Source organism: Pteronotus mesoamericanus, unplaced genomic scaffold (genome assembly GCF_021234165.1).
Source record: "Pteronotus mesoamericanus isolate MK-2021 breed Mesoamerican mustached bat unplaced genomic scaffold, CSHL_Meso_final contig_25, whole genome shotgun sequence".
Classification (NCBI taxonomy): Eukaryota; Metazoa; Chordata; class Mammalia; order Chiroptera; family Mormoopidae; genus Pteronotus; species Pteronotus mesoamericanus.
In genome coordinates this window covers 19812393-19832990 of record NW_026555105.1, presented here as the reverse complement: position 1 = coordinate 19832990, position 20598 = coordinate 19812393, and the positions used below count along the sequence as shown (strand labels likewise).

The following is a 20598-nucleotide window of genomic DNA, read 5'->3' as shown; positions in this document are numbered from 1 at the left end:
AACCTGTCCCCTCTTGTCCCCACCTGCGCTGCTGTGCCAGGAGGCCCCTCCTGAATGGGGCCTCCACCGGGGCCAGCCTGCAGGGGCCCAGAGCAAAGCCAGCAGACACGACCGCCCCCAACCTGGGACTGTTCAAGCCGCACTGAGGACGGTACACGGAGGGGCTGCAGGGAAGCAGCCAGGGAATGCGCCACGTCTCAACATTCCCACAAAGCCAGGCGTCCCTAGCTCTGATCCGGGCAGGACGCAGAGCCCACCACCTGTGCCCAGAACGCCTGCGGGCAGAGGAGGACCGCCTAGCGCATCTATTTAACGTGGGGCAATGCGCTACTATTCAAATGGGGGAATTAGTGATGAATGGGGGAAATTGTTTCTCCCTCTGTCCCGTCTCCAGAAGAAGACAAAAACCCCTTTTACCTCAGCAAACAATGCCCTTATGTGGGCGCCAGTGCCCTGCAGCCCGCACAAGCCCAGCTCTGTGCGAGCCACCAATCGCCACACTGGGCTCTGGGGCCGCAGCCAGTGGCACCCTCTCCCAGTGGGTGACCCACGCTGGCTCCCAAGGCCGGCAGGGGAAAGGTGGGACGGTCAGCCATCCCTGGGACCACAGGCCAGGCGTATGGCCATGCCAGGCTGCCTTCTAGGGGCAGAGGGGCCGCGCTGGATCCCTCCTTCGAGTCTCCGCCACAGCAGCAGCCAGGCAGGGGAGAGCGGGACGTTGATAACGCGCACACAAAGGAGAAGGGGTGGGGGGGTGTACCCTGCTGGAGCCAGCAGCCGCACCGAGGGCCGGCCCGGGATGTGGGGGCCCCAGGGTGGCCCAGCAGGACGTCTGCAGAGCCAGCCCCCTTCTCACCCCTCAGCCAGTGTGGCTCTGGGCTGCAGTCTGGGGCAGACGTTGCTCTGAATTCGGGTGTGCACCTCACAGGGCTGGCCTCCGCCTGCTTTGACAAAGGCCAGTGGCCTAGGCCGTGTTGACGTGATGCGTAGTTCCCGGGAGCACTGCGCTCCGGGTCACTACCCTCTTCTTCCTTCTGGGAGGAAGGGGGAGGGCCCCGGGTTCAAAGAAGGTGGGGACACTCGGGCTGGGTGAGGCAGTGCCCCTGGGATCCCAGCATCCTGGGTGAGGGGGGTCACGCTTGGCGCCTGCCCCCACCATTGGACCCCCAGGTCCCAGCAGCCCGCCTGTTTGCCCCTCCTGTGCACCCCGCCCCATCCCTGTGGTTCCAAAGGCTCCACTCTCACCTAACGCCACCAGCTCAGGGACGCCAGCACCTCTGCTCCACAGTACCCGCCATCCTGCCTGAGCTTTTGCGACCCATTCCTTACACAGGTGCCAGCTCCTGGGGCTCCCAGAGTCTGGGGCAGTGCTGTCCAAGGGAAACAGAATGAGAGCCACCTAGGGTGCTTTCTGTTTTCTAGTAGCCATATTAAAAAAGTGAAAAGAAACAATTAAATTTTAATAACCTATTTTATTTAACCCAATACATCTAGAACATTATCATTTCAACAAGTCATTGATACTGTGTTAAAACTGAGACATTTTACATTCTCTTTTTCCTACTGACTCTGACACTCTGGGTATATTTCATGGGTAGCACGGCTCGCCTCAGTTTGCCTGAGTCCTTTTCAGTAGCCGCCTGTGGCTACTGTGTTAAACAGTACAGACCTGGGTGGTTGTGACTTTAACCTAAAACTAAAATTACTTCTCTCAGTGCAGGTCCCGGCCGCTAGAGAGGTGTCCAAGCCGAAGAGGAGAGCGAGTCTGGGCCTTGGGACAGGTGACCTGAGCTGAGCCAGCGGCGAGGCCCTGGGGGTGGGCGCGACCTTCGCTGGGGTGTACACCAGGTCCGTGCAGGTACCCAGGAGACCTGTTACGCCCCATGTGCACAACCACCCCCCACAGCAGGCACCGGGGAGGAATGAGAAGCTCCCAGAGGGAAGTCACCGGCCGTCACACTGAGTGAGCTGCCAAGCCCCCATGGGCCTCAATACTGCCCGACTCACCCCTGGCGCTCGCTCTTCTCTAGGCCTCGGTTTGCCTACCTGCGCTGTGGGACAGACCCCACCCCTGCCACCACCGCACTTCCTGAAGCACAGCCTCTCCCCCAACGCCCACTGGCCCAAGTGCCCAGGGAGAAACACTCCCAGCACAGACTGCCCGGGGCTGTGTCTTCCCAAGTGCGACAGTCTTCCCCGGCCCCACCCTCTAGGCCAAGCACAGGTACTGAGAAATCAACACTAATTCAACGTGCACAGCCCTCGATGAGATGCCCACTGCACCTCCTGACCCAAAACAAATCATGTGGTTTGAGAGCAAACAAAGCCACTTGGGGCAGCCATGTGTGAATGATTCATGGGGCAGGCCCTGCCCCAGAGCCTGCGTGTGTGCGTGCGATCTGAGGCCCCCGGAAGCCGGTCTGGGTTCGGCGCATCCCAGTCCTTAGGTCAGAGTGATGACGCCAACGTGGCCCTGGTCACTTCCTGGTTCCTGGGAAAGTTGCCCTTGGACAGGCTCAGGGTGGCAACGGCTCTGCTCCATGCCCCTCCCCCAGCCTCCTCCCCAGCACAGAAGGCCTTCCCTCACAGAGGGTCAGCAGGCAGCGGGCGCCCACGTGCATCCTGGGCTGAGGGGCACAGGGAGGGGCAGGGCTCTGATGTCCCGATGGCCTGGAAGGCCCAGGCGAATCTTCAGGTGTGTCTTGGGGAAGGGAGGGGAGTCTCCCTCTCCCTCGCCTCTCAGGCCCTGGAGCTTCTCCTGCACTAATGTCCTCACCATGTATCTGGGGGTTGGAAGGGGCCTAAGACCCTGGGAGCCTGCACGAGGCCAGGCTGTGCAGGCCTGGCCTGCTCCTGGGATAAAGGGATCTCTTGGCGCTGTCTCCCAGCCTCTCCCAGTCTTCAGCGGCCAGAGGCCAGGACAGCCCAGCATTGTCTGTGCTGCCTGCAGCCCAGCTGATGATGGACACTTTCCTGTGACCCTGGGCTGCCATTGTGGCCCACAGCCAATTCAAGGAAGGGCTTGGGCCCCCAGTTCTCTGCTCCTGGGGGAGGGGAGGGCAGGAGGCCACCGCCTCTCCATCCGGTGTGGATATTTAGAGCCTTAAGCAGGAACGACAGCTCTTGCTCTAGAATGAGGGTGTATGTGACTTGTAGCCAGAGGCGGCGGCCTAGACCCAGTTTCCAGCCTCACCTCGGACAGGTGGGGGTCAGGGAGAAGGGCGGGGCCGACATCTGCAGGAGTGAGAGAGAGAAGGCTTAGCTTAAAAGCCCACAGCAGGCCTGAGTCCCTCAGAGGACATCCCAGGGTGGCTGCGGTGAAGGGGCCAGAATCCTCCCACCATGTGACAATGACCGAGGTGGATGCCCGACCACAAGTGTTGGATCCATGGGGAGCTGGCTACATAGGCCATGGAACCCTACGGCCCCTGGTGGGGAGACAGTTGCTCTCGCCCCGGAAGTGAGCACGTGGGAGGGTGGGCACTTCTGTAGAGAACACAAGAAGTGGCAAGGCTCAGGGGTAGCACCAGTGACTGTCTCTGAGTCCATGTGGCCTGGCTCCAGCTCCCACCCGCCCCTTCCACACTAGCAATATGGTCCCCTGCCTGTCCCCTTGCACAGCTTCCACCATTGGCCAAGAACGTTTCTGTGACATCCTTGGTACCCAGCACAGGGACTTCCCGAATGCCTTCTCAATGGGCGGCAGAATGAGCAAGCTGCCTGTCAGCACAGGAGCTTCGGGCCGGCCTGAGTTTGCAGATCACAGAGCAGGGTCTGGGGGGACTCAGGGTCCCCCAGCAGGCTCTGGCACGTGCACATGGGGAGTGGAGCAGGAACTCAGGAGAAACGAAGGCACACTGGTGTCCAGGCCCTCCAAGCCCAGGTCCCTTTGCAAAGGAGCAAGTCTCCGGGGGCCTGAGAGTGGCGGCCCAGGGCACTGGGATGCGTGTTGAGAAGAAAGCTGTGGTCAGAGCCCCACAGGGCTCCATGGGCAGAGGGCACAGAGAGAGGCCTGAGCGGATGAGGAAAGGGGACTGGCCCCGAGTGGGACAAGCAAGGAGGAGGACTCCTTGGTCTTTCAAGGGAGGCCCATGATCTACCTATAGCCCCTCACAGCCTGTGGCCAGGGACCCCAGCCTCGGGCCACCAGCCTGGCCACCTCAGAGGAAATGATCCCATGACTGTTCACCGAGCCTTCCCCTGCACCAGGTGTGAGCTGAGCCCTGTCCTCACACCATCCAGTCTTCACCCGCCTTCAAGTGAAGCGAGGTGATTTGCCCCGGCCACGCAGTGGGAGGGAGGAGAGGCAGGAGCTGGGCAGCGTGGCCGGGCCTGCGCGCTTCCCCGCAGACCACAGGTGCAGGGGAGGGCAGGGGCCCTGCCCGTGAGGAAAGGAGAGGCAGCCTCAGGGAGTAAGTCACACTCCTGCCCTCAGGCGACCGCCCTGCCACCCACTTTGCATTTCTGGGCAGTGGAGGGCCCCACCCGGGAGCAGCAAGAGCCAGGAGGCAGGGAGCCTTGGACTTCTCAGAAAGAGCTCCTGAGGACATACGAGGATTGATGGTCATGGTCGCCCAGGCCAAACTAGGGATCAGAGGGCGAACAACTTGCTTAAAAGCCCAGTGCAGGGAGCAGGGCAGGCCGGAGCCCGCTTGGGAGGCCCACAGCAGAGTGCGGGGACGGCCTGCAGGGAGCAGTCCAGACCCCGGGCCCACAGAGGTGACGCCCACCTCTTTCCATCTTCCCAGAATCCTCGCAGGCCCGACCCTTGCCAGACGGACTCACTGTGGCCTCCTAGCCCCATCCTCCTGGATGGAGCTGGGGGTCACAGGAAGCTTCTGGAGACACGGAACCCAGGAGACCCCCAACGCTGGCATTCAGCATCTTCCTCCCTTCCTAGCCTGTTCCCAACGTGCTGTCCGAGCTCCCCTGGCCCGCCTCAGGCCCGCTCCGCCGGCCTTCCGCAGCACGCCCAATGCGGACTGCCCCACGGGGCTTTCGCCGGCCCCGTCTCTGACCCTGTTCACTCAGCAGCAGCCCCCGTTTCTTGGGCACCTTAGCCCTGAGGATGCTCCCTGGGGCACTATTTTTAATGTCACAAAAGAGGGACTTAAATGTCCTTTCCCATGAGTGGCCCAAACACTGGCTTTGGAGTCACAGAGACCCCTGTGGTCTGGACAAGTTGCTTTCTTTTCTGCAGGAGAGGAATAGTCAGAGCCCTGAGCTCACATCATCCTGTTACCAGCTTGAGACCAAGCACACAGTGGGCTCAGAAAGGGGCCCTCAAGTCACTGGAACACCTTTTAAAAACACCACTTCCGTGACAGAGGCAAACAACATTAAGTGGGGGAAAAAAAGGTGGCTGCAACACTTCCCAATTCCCTCCCCCCATTTGTAAGAAAACGAGATTGATTATTTGCACAGAGAAGATCAAAAAAGATATGCCTGACCCTGACTGGTATGGCTCAGTTGGCTGGGTGTCACTCTGCTAAGCGAAAGGCCACCAGTTTGATTCCTACTCAGGGCACATGCCTAGGTTGTGGGTTCAGTCCCCAGTTGGGGGGTGCAGGAGAGGAAACTGATTGACGTTTCTTTCCCTCTCTTTTTCCCTCCCTTCTCTCTCTAAAAATAAAATCTTTTAAAAAAAGAAAATAAAAATATGCCCCAAACACTGGTATTTTTTATTTTTTTTCCTCCTCTATTGTTTCTGAATTTTCCATAATGAATGTAACACTTTTGAAATAAGGGGAAAAATAAGATACACTCCTGCGGAGATACGCCTTCACCTTCAGAAAGCTGAGAGCCCAGCAGGGACACCATGGCTGTGTGTCTGTCCCTTTTGAAACTTCCGGCTCCCTGAAGGCAAGGACAGGCTTACCGACTCTGCATCAGCAGAGACGCACTCCCTCTTCACAGGACGCCACTGGTGAAGAGCCCTGAAAGAACCGAAGGCCTGAACCAGGGCCCTCAGTGCCTTCGTCCCCAGGGAGAGGGAAGCTCCGAGGCCCAGCGGATCTCACAGGCTCGAAGCTGGAGGAGGGTCTCATCTGAGAGACTAAAAAAGAGGCCCCGAAATGTCCCAAGGCGCCACACAGCCCAGCAACTCCTGATGACCCTGCAGGAAAAAGGAAGCAGGACCCTCGGCTCTCCCTGGTGCTGGTTTCCTGTCTGCCCGAGAGGTGAGTAATGTCCGCTCCCCACCCCCAAGCGTCCCTTCTGGAGGCCAGGCCTCACATTTTCCGTTCAGGAAGGGGCAGAGCAAGAGGCCTGGTGAAGCACATCAAGGGGAAATGGAAGGAACGGGCCCTGGCCTGGCGCTGCCTGCTGTTGTCGGGGGCCCTGGCCTCGCCCCGTACCTGACGGCCCAGAGGCCACTGGCTCGCCTGCCTGCGTGCCTGCCCTCGTTCACTTCTTCATTCACTCATTCATTCAACAGACGCTTCGACCTGCCTGCCCTGGGCCAGGCCCTGTGCTCGGCACTAGGATCCTGGCTCTCACGGTGCCATGATATCTGGAGAAGATACGGGTATCAGATAATCCACTGATGGCATCGTTACAGACTGACAGGCTGTTCAGTCCCAAGGCAGCACCAGACCACTGTGTCTGCGGAGAAAGTATCCAGAGTTGACTTCCCCCAGGCATCCTCTCTCCACCCGCAAAAGGCAGTCCCTGGGCCAGGGTGTTTTTCCAGGCACCTGTGATGAGAACAGCGTGCTGTCTGGACTGAGAAGCCCAAAGTCTCAGCCAGCTTAGTGGTAGGTCTGGAGGGGACGTGGCTGTGAATAGACAGCACAGGAGCGGAGCACTGTGTGCCCCTGAAAAGGCTGCGCTCTGAGTGTGTGTGCGGAGCCACCTCTGGTCCCCAGGCTTCCCCACCCATTTTTGGGGAATACAGGAACCACCATTTACTGAGATCTGGTCCCTAGAACCTCATACCTGGGTTTGACACCTGCCAAAGATGAAGAGGGCAGCCTCAGTACCTCCGGACTCTGGCCAGATTGCCCAAATCTGCCCCCTGATCCTGTCACCTCTCGTGACAGGAAACAAGGGTGACGTGCTCACTCATGGCAGCTACAGCCCCCAGTGAGGACGTGCCTAGCCAAGAGGTGCTCCCCAGCCAGACTGCTGTGGTTTCAGGGAGCTGGGAGTGGACTCTCTCAGAGCCTGTGCAGGGGAGCCTGGCAGGCAGCGGCGGGCCTGGGGGCAGGGGAACAGGCTTGTCCCACTGCGAGCGCACTCCCACTGGCCGGCACACCTCGGAGACCCGCGGGGGCTGTGTGGGTGGGGGGAAGCTGGCCTGTTGCTCACTCCTTCCTAGTCAGCCCTGGGACCTGCCCTGCCAAGGCCCGGCCCTCATGTGCCTTTGTTAAAACTTGAAAAAGGACGAGGAGGAGGAGGGCAGCAGTGGCCCCAACACCCCCGCCCCCCGCAACAGATGTGACTGCGCAAACTGCCTGGCTTCTTGAATTGCTTCGGGGCCACATCACTGGCCAGCAGCACAGCCATGAGAACACCCACACTTTCTAGCTAAGAGAAAATACTCAGATGCTCAGATGTGGGCTCTCCCCAGGAACAAAAAACCCAACTTGTCCCTAACAAGGGGCAGACCCATACCCCTTCTGCATGGTGTGCTCACGGGTAGGTCTCGTTAAATAGTTGTTGTTCCTCTATTCATCTAAGCCACAAATATTCAGCGGGCCCCACTTAACGTGCCAGGCATGCACGAGAGTCACTGGGACAGAGCAGAGAGCAGTATCGACATGGTCCACATCTCACAGAGCTCACAGCCGGGATCTCAGACATCATCTTTCCAACCTGCCACTTCCATGGAGGACCACGGGTCAGAGACCACACACTAGGCCATCCCCGGGGGTCTGTGGGGCTGGGGAAGCTTCTGGATGAAGGCACATGAGCAGAGGGTGGAGACCGTGGAGGGCCGTGGCTGGGTGCAGGGTGCAGAGCCAACTAGAGCTCCTGCTTCGGCTGCCCCCGCCTAGTCCTCCTTCGTTAACCAGAAGGGACACGAGAACACCCAGCAGCCCCTCACGGTCTCCCACTGACTCGCTGATGGGAGCAGGATCTCAGCCTATGTCTGCACTGCAAGTACCTTCAGAGAAGGAAGCTGGCTGCCTGCCACTGTGGGGGCTGGAGGGCTGGACGAGGACTGCAGGCTGGGCCTGTGCCCAGCCAAAGCCTTTTGGGAAGCCACTGCTCTGGTCAGACATGGCAGTCACCAAGAGATCTGGGAACCAGAAGGGGCAGCAGAGACCAGGCCAGCAGGCTGGGTGTTCTCAAGGCCTGCGACCCCCTACAGTGGGTCTAGGTTGGCCTCTGGCCAGCACGTCAGCCCACAGCCTCCAGACACAGCCTCTGATTAAATAATTAAATTGATGGTATCATGGTCAACACCATCCTCCCTGTCTCCAGCTCTGGCTGCCCGCCCTGATAAACACCCCTGTCCTGTCAGCGGGCCAGCCTGCCCCAGCCCCAGCCCCCAGAGCCAGGAGGGACCTGAGTGGCAGGGGCGAGGCGGGGGCAATATTCACAACTGCATCCAGGCTGGGCGCCCCTACAAGGCTCCTGTGGGACCAGCTGCAGGACATGCTGACCCCACCGGTCTCTTTGCTTCTCTCAGCTTCATCTTCATGATCGGCCAACCTCCAGGCAATGGGCCAATGATGCTGAGGAAGCCCTGTGACCCCCGCGGAAACACTCTCTTCCGCTACCTGATCCCGGAGGCCCCCCCAAATCACCAAATCTCGCTGGGAAGTGTCTCTAGCAGAGGTCAGACCCCCAAGGGTGCTTGTGAGGAACAATACCACAAGATTTTTTGAGAATGAGCTGGGGGAATATGGCCCCCATTCAATCCTACTACTCTGAGTTTAAAAAAAAAAGTTCTGGATCCTTCTTGGGAAGGTATAATTGACACTCTTGGCTGGGCTTTGCTGTAGGGGCCCTTGGTATATAGCCTTTGGGTGTGGCTCTCAATCAGCTCAGATGAGGAGGGAGGTCAGCTGTTGGGCACGTCCCAGCCCCAGAGCCCCCAGGGCACATGGCTGCCTCCATGCCAGGTCCCCACCTGGAGGGAAGGCTGAAAGGCAGTATTGGTCTGGGAGGCTCCAAGCACCAGGGGGTCCTGCTGACCTCATGAGGCAGCAAGGCACAAAAGCCTTTTCTTTCCCAGTAGCCTTGCACCCTACCCTCGAAGAACCACACTCCGGGATCCCCAGCCCCTGGCCCAGCCGCCCCAGCTGTCTCCAGGCTGGGGCTCCTCCCAGACAAAGCCGGATTCAGGCTCGAGAGGGCAGTCAGAGGTGCGCGGTTCTGCCATGGAGATGAACTTTGACCCAAACTGCAAGGCTCCTACCCCTTATTTACTCTTTAAGGCTAACCCGTTTCACAGAGTTAACATTACACCCCTTTTTAACCCTGCACCTCCCTCTCACATTCCAGGCCCCGACCTTCGACCTCTCCTAATTGCCAGCTCTACACCCCAGTTCTCTGAGGCTTGGTGTGGCTCATCCCCTACTCCCAGTCACCTCCTCCCTGGAAACAGAGCCTGGCCAGGACACTCTGGCCACAGGAGCCACCCGAGGCCAACAGCCGCACCTCACTGAGGCAGGCATGGGAGCCCCGGGGCCCAGCACCCCAGGACCTCCACAAGAGAGCTCTGCAGTAGACTTCTGGGGCGTAACTTCTGACCTCAACTCTCTCACCCCAGAAAGGAAGCCTCTGCTCTCAGGGAGCCCAGAGGAGGCTGCCTGGCAGGCCCTGGTAGGCGGTGGGGCCGGGGCTGGGGCGAGTCCGACAGCTCCTCACCCTGGGCCATATCTCATCCCAAGGGGCTGGGGGCACACACGGACAAGTGCACTGCCTGCTTCATCCCCCGGTGACAGGCAGGGACCCTGTCCCAACAGTCGTCCACTAGAACTGCAGAAGCTTAGCTCTTGTTTTCATTGCCGGACAGCTGAACTGTTCCAGATCAGGCACAGTGTTAACCTTCCCAGACCCGATTCGTGAAAACTTCAAAACCCGTATCACGTCAGCCAGTGAGCATCGGGGCAAACAAACCGGCGTGATGCCTATCAGGCTGCCAGTCCCTGAGCACGCCATTCACTCATCCTTGGGAGCAATGACTTGGTCTCCCTGGACCCGGGGGCTGGCAAGCGGGGCGCACGGAGATTCTGAGAGCACTGAGTGGGGGGCAGCCATAAGCCTGGGCCACCCCCCACGGCCCTGGCCCAGCTTTCCCCACCCCAGATGCCCAGGCCCCTGTTGCCCTGCACAGCCTCTGCGCCCGCAGCCACCAAGGGACACTCACCATCCTCTTGGCTGTGGAGGTTCTGCGGGCTCCGCATCCTCTCGTCCTGGCTGGGACTCAGGCTGGAGGCCAGGTGTGGGTCAGCTGACATCCATGTGGAGTCGTTCATATCAAAATCTTCACTGCTCACAGAGGTTTCATCCTGATCGGGGACAAAGAGGGCAGGTGTTCAGCAGGGACGGGCTCTCAGCAGCGCCGCCCCCCCGCCCCCGTTGGCTTGATGGGTGAGGTCTTTAGCCTGTGGACATTTGAACGTGCCCCGGAGACCACAGGAGCCCCCAAACCTTGCAGAGGGGGCTGGGCTGCTCCCCTACCCCCCATGGAAGTGGCTCGGGCTCTGGTTCCTGTCGGAAGCCAGGGCTGAGGGCCGGCACTCTGTAATTGAAGACAATTACGAGGTCTCGCATCCTGTAGGGGCGGATGGCAGAGCCTGGCTCTTACCCTTGTGAGCCAAGGTTGAAACAAGCACAGTAAACAAGGGCCATGGCTCCCTGCTCCCTACCCACAGCCTGGGGAAGAGGGCTCACTGTGCGCAGGGCCGGGCAGCCAGAAGGGGGTAGCAGGACATGCCGGGCACCTCCTCGGCCAAGCCAATCGCCCCACCAGGCCTGCCGCCCTGACTCCATGCATGCATGGAATTCCTTTCTCCCACTCCCCCAGCCCAGAGGACATTTCTGTCTTCCTTCTTCCTAACCTTTGCTGTGCTTCAAAGATATGCTCTTGGGCAGCTTCCAGGGCTGAAAAGGCCAGCCCCAGAAGTGTAGAGAAGGAAGGGGGTGGGGCAGGCGAGGGTTCAGATCAGACCGCAAAGGGGGTTCGGCTCAAGGGCCTGGGGGGCCAGCAGGGCCTTCCAAACAGCCGAAGGGCCTGCTGGAGAGGACCACGCCTGCCTCCTCTCCCTCACTGGCTTCAGTGAGCCCTTGGCCAGTCATCCGGGAACCCCCAGGGCGGGGCCCCTTCAATCCAGCCTTCCAGTGGGAAAGGACCCCACCTCCTTCTGGCCCAGCCTCTTTCAGGAGCAGCAAGCAACTGTGTTTGGGAGCTGGCTGTAAAAGGCGAGAACCATGACCCAGCAGCTCCCACACCCCAGTCCTCTGGCTTTGCCCCCTCCCCTGCCCCCTCTAGCAACATACAATGGCCTCTGTGGGCCCCCAGTAAGGACTTCTGGCACAGCACCCCCCTCCTCCACCAAAGCCCCCCCTCCCAGGGCCTCCTCACAAACATCTCTTTTATAGTGAGCAAACACACTTTAGTTTGAACTTTCTTCTGCTGCTGTCCCTGAGGCAGACACATCTGCTCTCCAAGTGCTAGGGAACCAGCATGGTTTAGCCTCCACTCCCACCCCCACTATGCAGGGCTGGCAGGGAGTTTCCTGGAATTTACAGCTTCTGTGCAGCATGAGTGTATACCCTCTGTCGCTGAATCCAGAGGACGTGAGCTGGGCACCAGCTCTACCCACCTCAGGGGTCCCCACACAGCACACTCAGAGCCTCAGGGGACAGAGACCACGTGCTCTCTCCGTCCCCCCTCCCCACACATGCGTGTACTCTGCCTCCCCACCACAGGCTGCCCTGCTCCTCATCCACAAGCACATCCGCCTACACTTTTCCTTGGATGAAAACACTCACTCATATTCGCTCAGACAGTGTTCTCACACCTGGGGATGGTCTCTCTCTCTCTCTCTCTCTCTCTCTCACTCTCTCGCTCTCTCTCTCTCTCTCAAAAAGCTGTCTCTGGCCCTGGCTGGTACAGTTCAGTTGGTTGGGCATCATTCAGCAAATGGAAGGGTCAGGGGTCGCCAGGGCGCATAAGACAGGCAACCCACCTTCGACATTTCTCTCCCTTTCTCTAAAAGCAAATAAATAAATAATCTTACACACACACACACACACACACACACACACACACACACCCCACAAAGGGGGACAACAAAACTTTCCCCTACGCTACTTGGATAAAACCCGAGATGAGAAGGGAGGGTAGGCTGTTTAGTTGGGGAGAGGGACCCTCAGACGTAGAGCCCATCCAGGCTCTGGGGATCAGGACCAGGGCATCCCTGCTTAGGCCCCTTGTTCCTTCCTGGCTGCCCAAGGGACACTGTGGTCAGGGTATGACCTGAAGTCATGGCTAAAGTAGGAAAGCCCTCTCCTGGCTCTGGGTATTGTTGAAACATTCAGAATTTTTTTAAAGACTGAGTATCCTGTTAACATCTGGAAGCACCACCTCCATCCGTTCATTCAACAGTATTTACTGGATACCCACTCGCACCAAGCCCCTTGCCAGGGGCTGTGAAGTTCAGCTGTGGACAAGACCAGCCCTGCCCCTCCTGGTGCTCACTGCCCAGTGCGGGAGATGGACAGTCAGCAGGAAAAGCACATTTGTTGGCAGTGATGAGGGGTGCACAGCAAAATAAAGCCTAATAAGAGGGAAGAGGGACCTGCAGCGCTGTTTGCCTGGGTGGCCAAGGAGTCCCTCAATGGTCAAGGAACGTGGCACGGAGGCCTGCAGGCAGTGAGGGTGGTGGCTGTGTGGCGGTCTACATGGGGAGCGTTCCAGGCCCCAGCACACGCTGGTGGGCTTGAGGAGTAGCCACGGAGGAGCATCCCCTCCCAAGGCGCACATAACCTTGGGCAGGGCTGACTCCAGCTCGGAGAAGGGCTTGGCTTGTAGAGAGTTCCACTGAACACACAGGGTTGTCACCAAGGAGCAGGAAAAAGTCAGAACCTCTAGGTGCAGCACTGAAGGCACTCCCACACACTAGCCGCACGCAGCCAAATTTAAAACAGTAACAATAGAGGCCAAGATTTGTCACTTGCCAAGCAGTCCCCTCGGATCATTTTATTTCACCCTTACCACAGGCTTCCAGGTAGGTACAGTTACCAGCCCCATTCTGCAGATGAGAAAACTGAGGCTCCAAAGGGTTAAGGCAGTCGCCCAAGGTCATGAGCTAACAAGGGGCAGTGCCAAATGCATACCATCCTGAAGGCCCAGACACACACTCCTTCCTGCCTCCAGGCCTCTGAGGCTCAGCAGTCCCTCTCACCTGGAATGCCCACACTACGGTGCTGCTCCACGACCCACATTCCAAACGCACCCCACCTCTCCATCAACTCCAGCTCCGTCTCCATTGTTCCTCTTCTCGCATAATCTGTCTGCCTGTACCATCGGCAATGGCACATGCCCCTCAGCTATAGTACGTCTCCAGAAAAGTCCTTTCAAGAGAGGCAACTAGGCTGTATGTTCCTGGAACCTCCCCCTCACAAAGCCAGGGAGACTCATTAAATTGGTTGAACTGCCTGGCATGATACTGGTGTTTAATGACAATGTGGCATTAGTCTGACAACTAAAGACTTGGTCCCACTGCACGCAGTTCTTGAGTGAAGACCATGACACCTAGACCCCGGCGTGTGGGTGGGCCGGCCAGAGGCAGCAAGACACCTTGCAGGGTCTCCTTCCCCCAGCAGAGCCTAGGCGTTCTCGGGCTCAGATCAGTTAACTGTGCACCAAAGCGATCCCCTCCACGCCCCCACCGCACCCCCCCACCCCATGCTCCCACAGCTCAGATCGAGAAGAGGTGGGCTAAATTTTACATCAACACTGCAATCACCTAATAGCGAAGGGCAGCCAGTGTCCACACACAAGGAGTTTCGGGGCAAGCGTCCTATGAGATTTCCGCGCAACAGCCCCCCTCCCAAAGGCAGGCGCCCGTGCCAGGCCTACCTCCGGATCTGGCACCTGCCCTGGCTGCCCAAGTGCCCCACAGCTAGTGGCAGGGCTGGGACCCGAAGCCAGGCAGCCTGCCTACAGGCCACATCACAGCGCCACCACACCAAGCGGCTGCCTCACCACACTTCTTCCCTTCAGTCGAGAGAACCAGATTCCTTAACAGTGTGTCAAGATGAGACCCAAATGGAGTGAACGCACGGGAGACAGAGCTATATTTACACACTCTCACCCACAGGCTCATTCGCTCTTCAGAGTCGACACCCATTTTTCGAATATATACTACGTGCTGCTGTTGTGCTGGGGACACAGACGGTGAAGGCAGGGTTCCTTTCCTCCAGGACCTTGCTATCCAGGGAAAGAAGCACAGAGAGAGAAGGTGCTGTGTAACCCTCCTCACAGTCATCTACAATCTCGCCCTCCCCAGCAAGTTTTTTCATGGCCCCCAAGGTTTTGCCACGTGAGTCCCATTCTGTAAGCAGTTGTTCTAAGATCTTGACCCTACTGCTATAGCAATTTGTTTTTTAAGTGGGCAATCAAGTCCATTAAGGGTATGTTCCAACCAAACTTAGTTCCCGCACCTTCACTTTCAAGGCTGACTAAGGTAGAAGACTTTCCAAGACCCGTTTGCAATTCACCTGCTAGAGCAGAACCCCCAGCTGCAGAGGGGAGACTGTAACTTCACCCACTTACACTGAGCCAAGGCTCCAGGAGCAGGCTAATTACACAGGCAATTACCAGCACACACAGTTCAGAGCCCATCAACAGCTGTGCAGAGGGGCAAACTACACCCAAGTCCAGAGGGACCTGTGGGAGGCGGAGAGCGCAGGTTCCCAAGTGGCAGGGCCCCAGGCCAGTGCACAGGCCTAGGGGGCTCCCTAGGCTTGCCCAGAGGTCACAAGTCATATGTCAGGTACTTCTTGCTTTCCCCTCCTGGAATTTCAAGGGAATTCGGTCTACTAATTTCTCTCTTTCTATAAACAAACTTCAATGAAACTTTCATTAGCAAATGTGTTTACATGGCTCAGTGGATTGAGTGCTGGCCTGCAAACCAAAAGGTCGTGGGTTCGATTCCTACTCAGGGCACATGCCTGGGTTGCGGGCCAGGTCCCCAGTTGGGGGCATGTGAGAGGCAACTGTTTCTCTCTCACACATTGATGTTTCTCTCCTTCTCTTTTTCCCTTCCCTTCTCTCTAAAAATAAATACTTTTTAAAAAAGAAAAATAAAATGTATGTACAATCCATCACTTCCGTGCCCCCTCTCTCCAGACCCTATGTGACTGGCTGGCTAGCTGCCCTGACTCCGCTCACCTCTGCCCTCGGACACCCCAAAGTGTGCAAGCTTTGCCCACACGTCAGTAAAGGCCATCATTTATTCGGCATCAAGGGGCCTGCGCCATTTTGGTGGTTCACCAAGTGATAGAGCCAACTGCCCCTTTGAAAAGGGAACTCAAGAATGGAAGCGGGCAGACAGGCAGCACCCAGCCAGCCTCTGGGACACACCCCAATCTGGGCAGAGGGAGAGGAGCCTGCCCTGCTCTTATCTGCAGTCCAAAATTCATGGGCAGGTTCAGTTTCTCTCCACCCAGGTTCTGAGGTCCTTCCTCCTCTGCAAGCAAATGAGCACCAACCACTGCCCAGCCCAGGAGGAGGAGAAAATGGGAGCCCGGAGGGGAAATGGTGGAAGCGCGCCTGTATCCATGGCATGTAACTATGGGCAGCTGCTATCAGTAACCTGATTATTTTACAACTGGGGTCAATTTCTCGGGATCTGGGTTCCTGGTGCCTCTGAAGTTGAGCCATTTGCATCCTCCAGGACAGGGATCCTGGGGCGTGCCTCACACAACATTTTCCAGGCCTTTCCCCAGAGCTGTAACTCTATCTCTACCACTTGCTTTGAGAAAGAAAAGGAGGAGGATTTGCTGAGAATTTTATGCAATTTTAAGCCACAAGCCCTGACCAGGAGCCTTGGGTATGTATTTCGGAGGAGGGGTTGGGGATAGGGAAGGGCAGGGGGTGTTTCTGGGCTGGGCAGGAAACAGACCCCTCCCTGTCCAGTCTCTAGGTCTGTTTGATGAGAGGCTGAAGCTCCTGCAGAAAGACCACCCGGCTGGGCAGCTGCTCCATCACCAGCTCTATCCCAGCACATAGGCACCACGATGTGGAAAGTGAGCACCTCCTTCTGGAACACCTGCAGGCCCTTCCAGGCCCTGGAAATTCTTTAGTCCGAGGCAATTTCTCCCCTTGTCTTCATGTCAGCAAGCATTACACACACAGCCTTTTGAGCATGCCAAAAAGGTACTGAACCACACGTGACCCCAACTTAACCATTTCAGTTCATTAGATGGCTTATTAGTGGAAGACGAACCCCACCTGCCCCCCTTTCAGGATCTAAATTAACCAGGGTTCAAATCCCTGTTGTGAAGGGACTGCACAAGTGAAATCTTAGGGTGGTCTGAGTCACCCACTGCTCCTGGCAGCTGTGGGGTCCCAAGGCTGCTGCTTCACGCTACATCCCAAGCCCATCTGGCCACCAGGGTAGGAGGCCAGCCTCCCAGGGACACACCCTGCACAATTCTACTCCTTCCTGCTAACATAGCTCCTCTGCTTACAAGCACAGCTCTTCTGGGAAATGTGAAGTGGGGAGGGCTGAGACATAGCCAATCACCTACCACATTTTAGGTATTCTCTGTCTCTCTCTCAAACACACAGGGTCTGCCAGAAACATGTTCACATATACACCGGAATGCTCTGTTGTCCTTGCTGTCATGGACGCTGGATGCTGGGAGGGAGGATTTTCAACACCTTCCTAGTAGTGTATCGAGTGTAAAACAGGCTTTTGTTTCCCAAGCAAAGGCAACTGGCTGTTTTCCCAGCACTCCTCACCACGAGGGCCTCATTGATACCCCAGGCCCTGCCATGAACAGGGGTCTCTTTAAAAGGAGGCTGGAGAGATGGGCTTTAGCAGACAGGGTTCTTCCAGCCAAAAGGAGGGCTGGAGAGGAACCACTCTGACACAATGCCCTGCAGGAGTTTCTTTCCAAGAAAAGGGCCCAGACAAGACAAAAAAGTTCTTGAGTAACTCCTGAGCAGTCCAGCTCCACATGGCCCCGGGGCGGCCCAGGCTGGGTAAGTTCCCCAAAGTCAGTTTTCTCAGCTGGGGGAAAGGCCCTGGGGCGCCCTGCTCCCAGCTTCAGAAGCAGGAAGGTGCTGAGCAGGGCATCACCCCGCCTTGACAAAGCGGGTGTGGGAGGAGGTGCCGCCTTAAAACCCTACTCTATAAAACAAGACCAGCTTGAGCTGGGATTAGGCAGGAGTTTGATATTATTCAAGGACACATTTAGGCCTAATGGTTTTCCAATGAAGGGGTAATTTACTACCTGGGGGTTAAACTACCACTGAGGCCTGGGCCATAAAGAGGCCTTTCCCCCACACCAACCCACAAGCCAGAAGCAGGGGCCCCATCTGCAGATGACTCTCCCAGAGTTGTGAGAGCACCCCCCAACTCTCCCTGTCACAAGCCCCACCTGGTTGGGCCCAGGCTGGGGTTTCCAGCTGATTCTGGGATAAGTAGGGCTTTATCTCAAGGGAGAATCTATTTCAAGCCACAATCCTTCTCAGAAAGAGGAGGAAATCACAGAGTCCAAACACCATTTCAGGTGAAATCAGGAGGTTATTAATCTCCCCTCAGAGCAGACAGAAAGAAAAATCAATGTTTTAGAGGGGGTAAAAAGATTCCATTTGAATTAATGGGTTTGTGGCTTCTCCATTGATCTGCGCCTCTTCACACTTTCTTTTTGTGCTTTTGTGTTCTTGGGGAGGAAGGAGGGAGAAGGGAATGGGGAGGAGGGGGTGGGCCTCCCGAGAAGGAAAAGGACGGTCTAACCTTAACCTTTCTCCAGGAATAATGCTAATTAGCGAGGCTTAATGAGAACTTCCCTTAGGAAGCGCCGCCCGGTAGGGGCGACCGGACTCGGGCAAACGCAGCTCCAGGTGGGAGTACCGGGGGTGGGGGGAGGTCACTTCTGAACCCCAGCAGCTGTAATAAAAATGCCAGTGGCACTCCCCAACCCGCCCCACGACCAAGTGTCGGGCCCTGAGGACTAGGTGAAGAGCGACGAGCGGCGGCGTAAATCTAACTTAACCGGGGCGCGCGCCCGCACTCCGGACAGCTGCTCCCGCCCCCTGTGCCCCTTCCTCAAGGAACTGCCCCTTCCTCAAGCGCCGCCGGCGCCCCCGGCTGCCCCTCCTACGGTACACCTGAGAGAGACGCCGGGTCCGCTCGTTCCGAGCAGGGACGTGGGCCTGCCGAAGTGGGCTCAACTCTGCAAACCTAGTCCTAACTCCCCGCGCCCAGGCAGGCAGCCCCTCCCTGCCACTCAACGCTTCCCGTCCTCACATCCCTAAACACAGTCCACTTCCCTTCTCGCGGCCGCGGCAGCGGCAACTCGAGCCTGGCCCCCACCCCACCGCCGAGAACGCCTTCCTCCCCGGGACGCGGTGCCCAGCTCGCTGCAAACGGTGTGGCCGCCGCACAATACCGCGGCGCGGCGCACACAATCACCGCCCCCAGGACCCGCGGCGCGCGCGGCCCGGGAGTGGAGTGCGCCGGCGACCCCCGGCACTCCGGGCTGGGCACACCTCTCGAGCACCGCACAGCCCCCAGAGTGCAGCCTTCACAGCCCCCACCACTCGGTCACACTCCCCCGCCCCCCGCCCCAGCCCACTCCGCCCAGGGCGCAGCCGCTTCCCTACGCCCCCCTCCTCAGCCTTGGCGCAGGAAGCTCCCCCGCGTCCCCCTCCCCGGAACCCCCCCAGCCCCCCGCCCCCCTAACCGCAGCCCAACGGCCGGCGGCAGCGGTGGGAGGAGGGGGGCGGCGGCCAGGGGCCCAGAAACTGCCCGATCCGGGGGATCTGGGCCGGACTCCGTACCTGGGCGGGAGGCGAGGCGCGGCGGAGACGGGCGGTCGGGCTCCGCGAGTGAGCGGCGGTGACAGCCCCACAGCTCCAGCTGCTGCTGCTGCTGCTGCTGCTGCCGCCGCGGCCGCCCGGGGAGAGGGGCTGGCACCGCCGCGGCGCGTCACTGCCCGGCCCGGGGGCGGGGGTGGCCAGGAGGAGGGCCCAGGCGAGCGGCGGCGGCAGCGGCGGCGCCGCGGCCGAGAGGGAGGAAGGGGGAGGGGGACACCGGGCACGGGGAGGCGGGGGAGGGGGGCGGGACCCGGCACGGGGCGGGGGCCGGAGGAGGGGAGCGCCGGGAGGGCGCACGCTAGGGGAGTGGGAGGAGCAGCAGGAAGAGGAGGTGGAGGGCGGGCGAGACGGAGGAGTGGGCACGGGGGGAGGGGGAGAGGAAAGGAGGCACCCGGAGAGAGGAGAAAGGAGGGGGAGCCGGGCGGGGGAAGGAGGGGGAAGGGGGTGCTGGGCCAGGTAGGGGGGGGTGATGAGGGCGCCCTGGACGCACCGCCGTGAGCTTCTTGGGGAGAGCGCTCTTAAGGGGGAAGCGCGTCGAGGAAGATCCTAGCCGCGGGCTGAGCCCGGGAAAGAAGGCGATGGGGTCTGTACCCTCCCCTTGCTCCCGGAGGCCGCCGTCTTCGAGTCCCGGGTGGGGGTTGGGGGGCACACAGCCGGCTCTCCGCGTTCAGGCCAAGAGAGGGGAGAGACTTGGCCCAAAGAAAGTGACTCAGGCACCTTGAGGAACTCTCGGCGCCCCGGGGCCTTCGGGCAGCCTTCGGCCCCCGCGCGGCTCCCGGCTCCCCAGGGACGCGGGTCCTCGCTGGGCGGGGCTGCTGGGTCGGGGGCTGGGCCCCTGGGCTGTGGGAGCGAGACCCAGGTCTGCATAAGCCAGGCACGTGGCTGGCTCTCTGCCGGGCCCCCCATCCCACCACGGGGCCCCCTTTTCTTGATCAAGTTCAAGCTCGGGCTCCTCGGCTCGCTGCCCACTCCCCTCCCCCTCCCTCTATTCCTCACCACCTCGCCTCTTCACTCTTCCTTTGTCTCTTTCCCACCACTTATTTTACACCCACCCCTGCGCCCCTCCTTCTCCAGGCGGGCGCCTAATAGTCCAGGCTGGGCTCACCTGTCCCACCCAAACATTTCAGCGATCCCGAGAGCTTGCTACCGGCTCGCTCCCGGCTCCCTCCCACCGGTCATTGTGCTCCTCTCGACCACACCGTGCCGGCTCCTGACTGAGCGCTAGCGACAGTTGTAAAGTAACAGGATCATATCAAGAATGCAGCTCTATCCCAGACCTGGGCGCGCACCGCGCGCTGAGACAGTCTCGCAGGCGGGGGATGACCCACGGGGACCAGAGAGGCCGTCCTGCGCGCAGACACCCCCCCATCAGCCTGGGGTGCCAGAGAAGGCGGCGTGGGGCGTCGCGGGGTGAGGGTGGGGAGCCCTGGATCTCCGAGCTAACCTCAAAGTCAGCCTAAAACATAACGCGCTCTTCCCGAAACGGGGAAGAAACAGGGAAGCCGACAGGGAAGATGGGTCAAGGGCAGATGCCCCTCTCCCCAAGTTGACCCCCCCTTTCCATCAGATCGGTCTTAAGAAAACTC

General features: G+C 59.0%; 1 protein-coding gene across 2 annotated transcripts in view; it reads right to left on the bottom strand.

The window, feature by feature from the left end:
- NOL4L (nucleolar protein 4 like) overlaps window positions 1–20598 on the bottom strand; it is a 119112-nt gene that overhangs the window by 15016 nt on the left and 83498 nt on the right. Inside the window, exons 1-2 of one of the 2 annotated variants that reach the window (XM_054573441.1) lie at window positions 18977–19062; window positions 10322–10463 (exon numbers count right to left, since the gene is read on the bottom strand). In XM_054573441.1, the coding sequence (XP_054429416.1) occupies window positions 10322–10430 (109 nt within the window). In that variant the 5' untranslated portion in view covers window positions 10431–10463; window positions 18977–19062. Of the gene's footprint in view, window positions 1–10321; window positions 10464–18976; window positions 19063–20598 lie in introns of those variants that run through there. The other variant, XM_054573439.1, reaches the window with a different exon arrangement.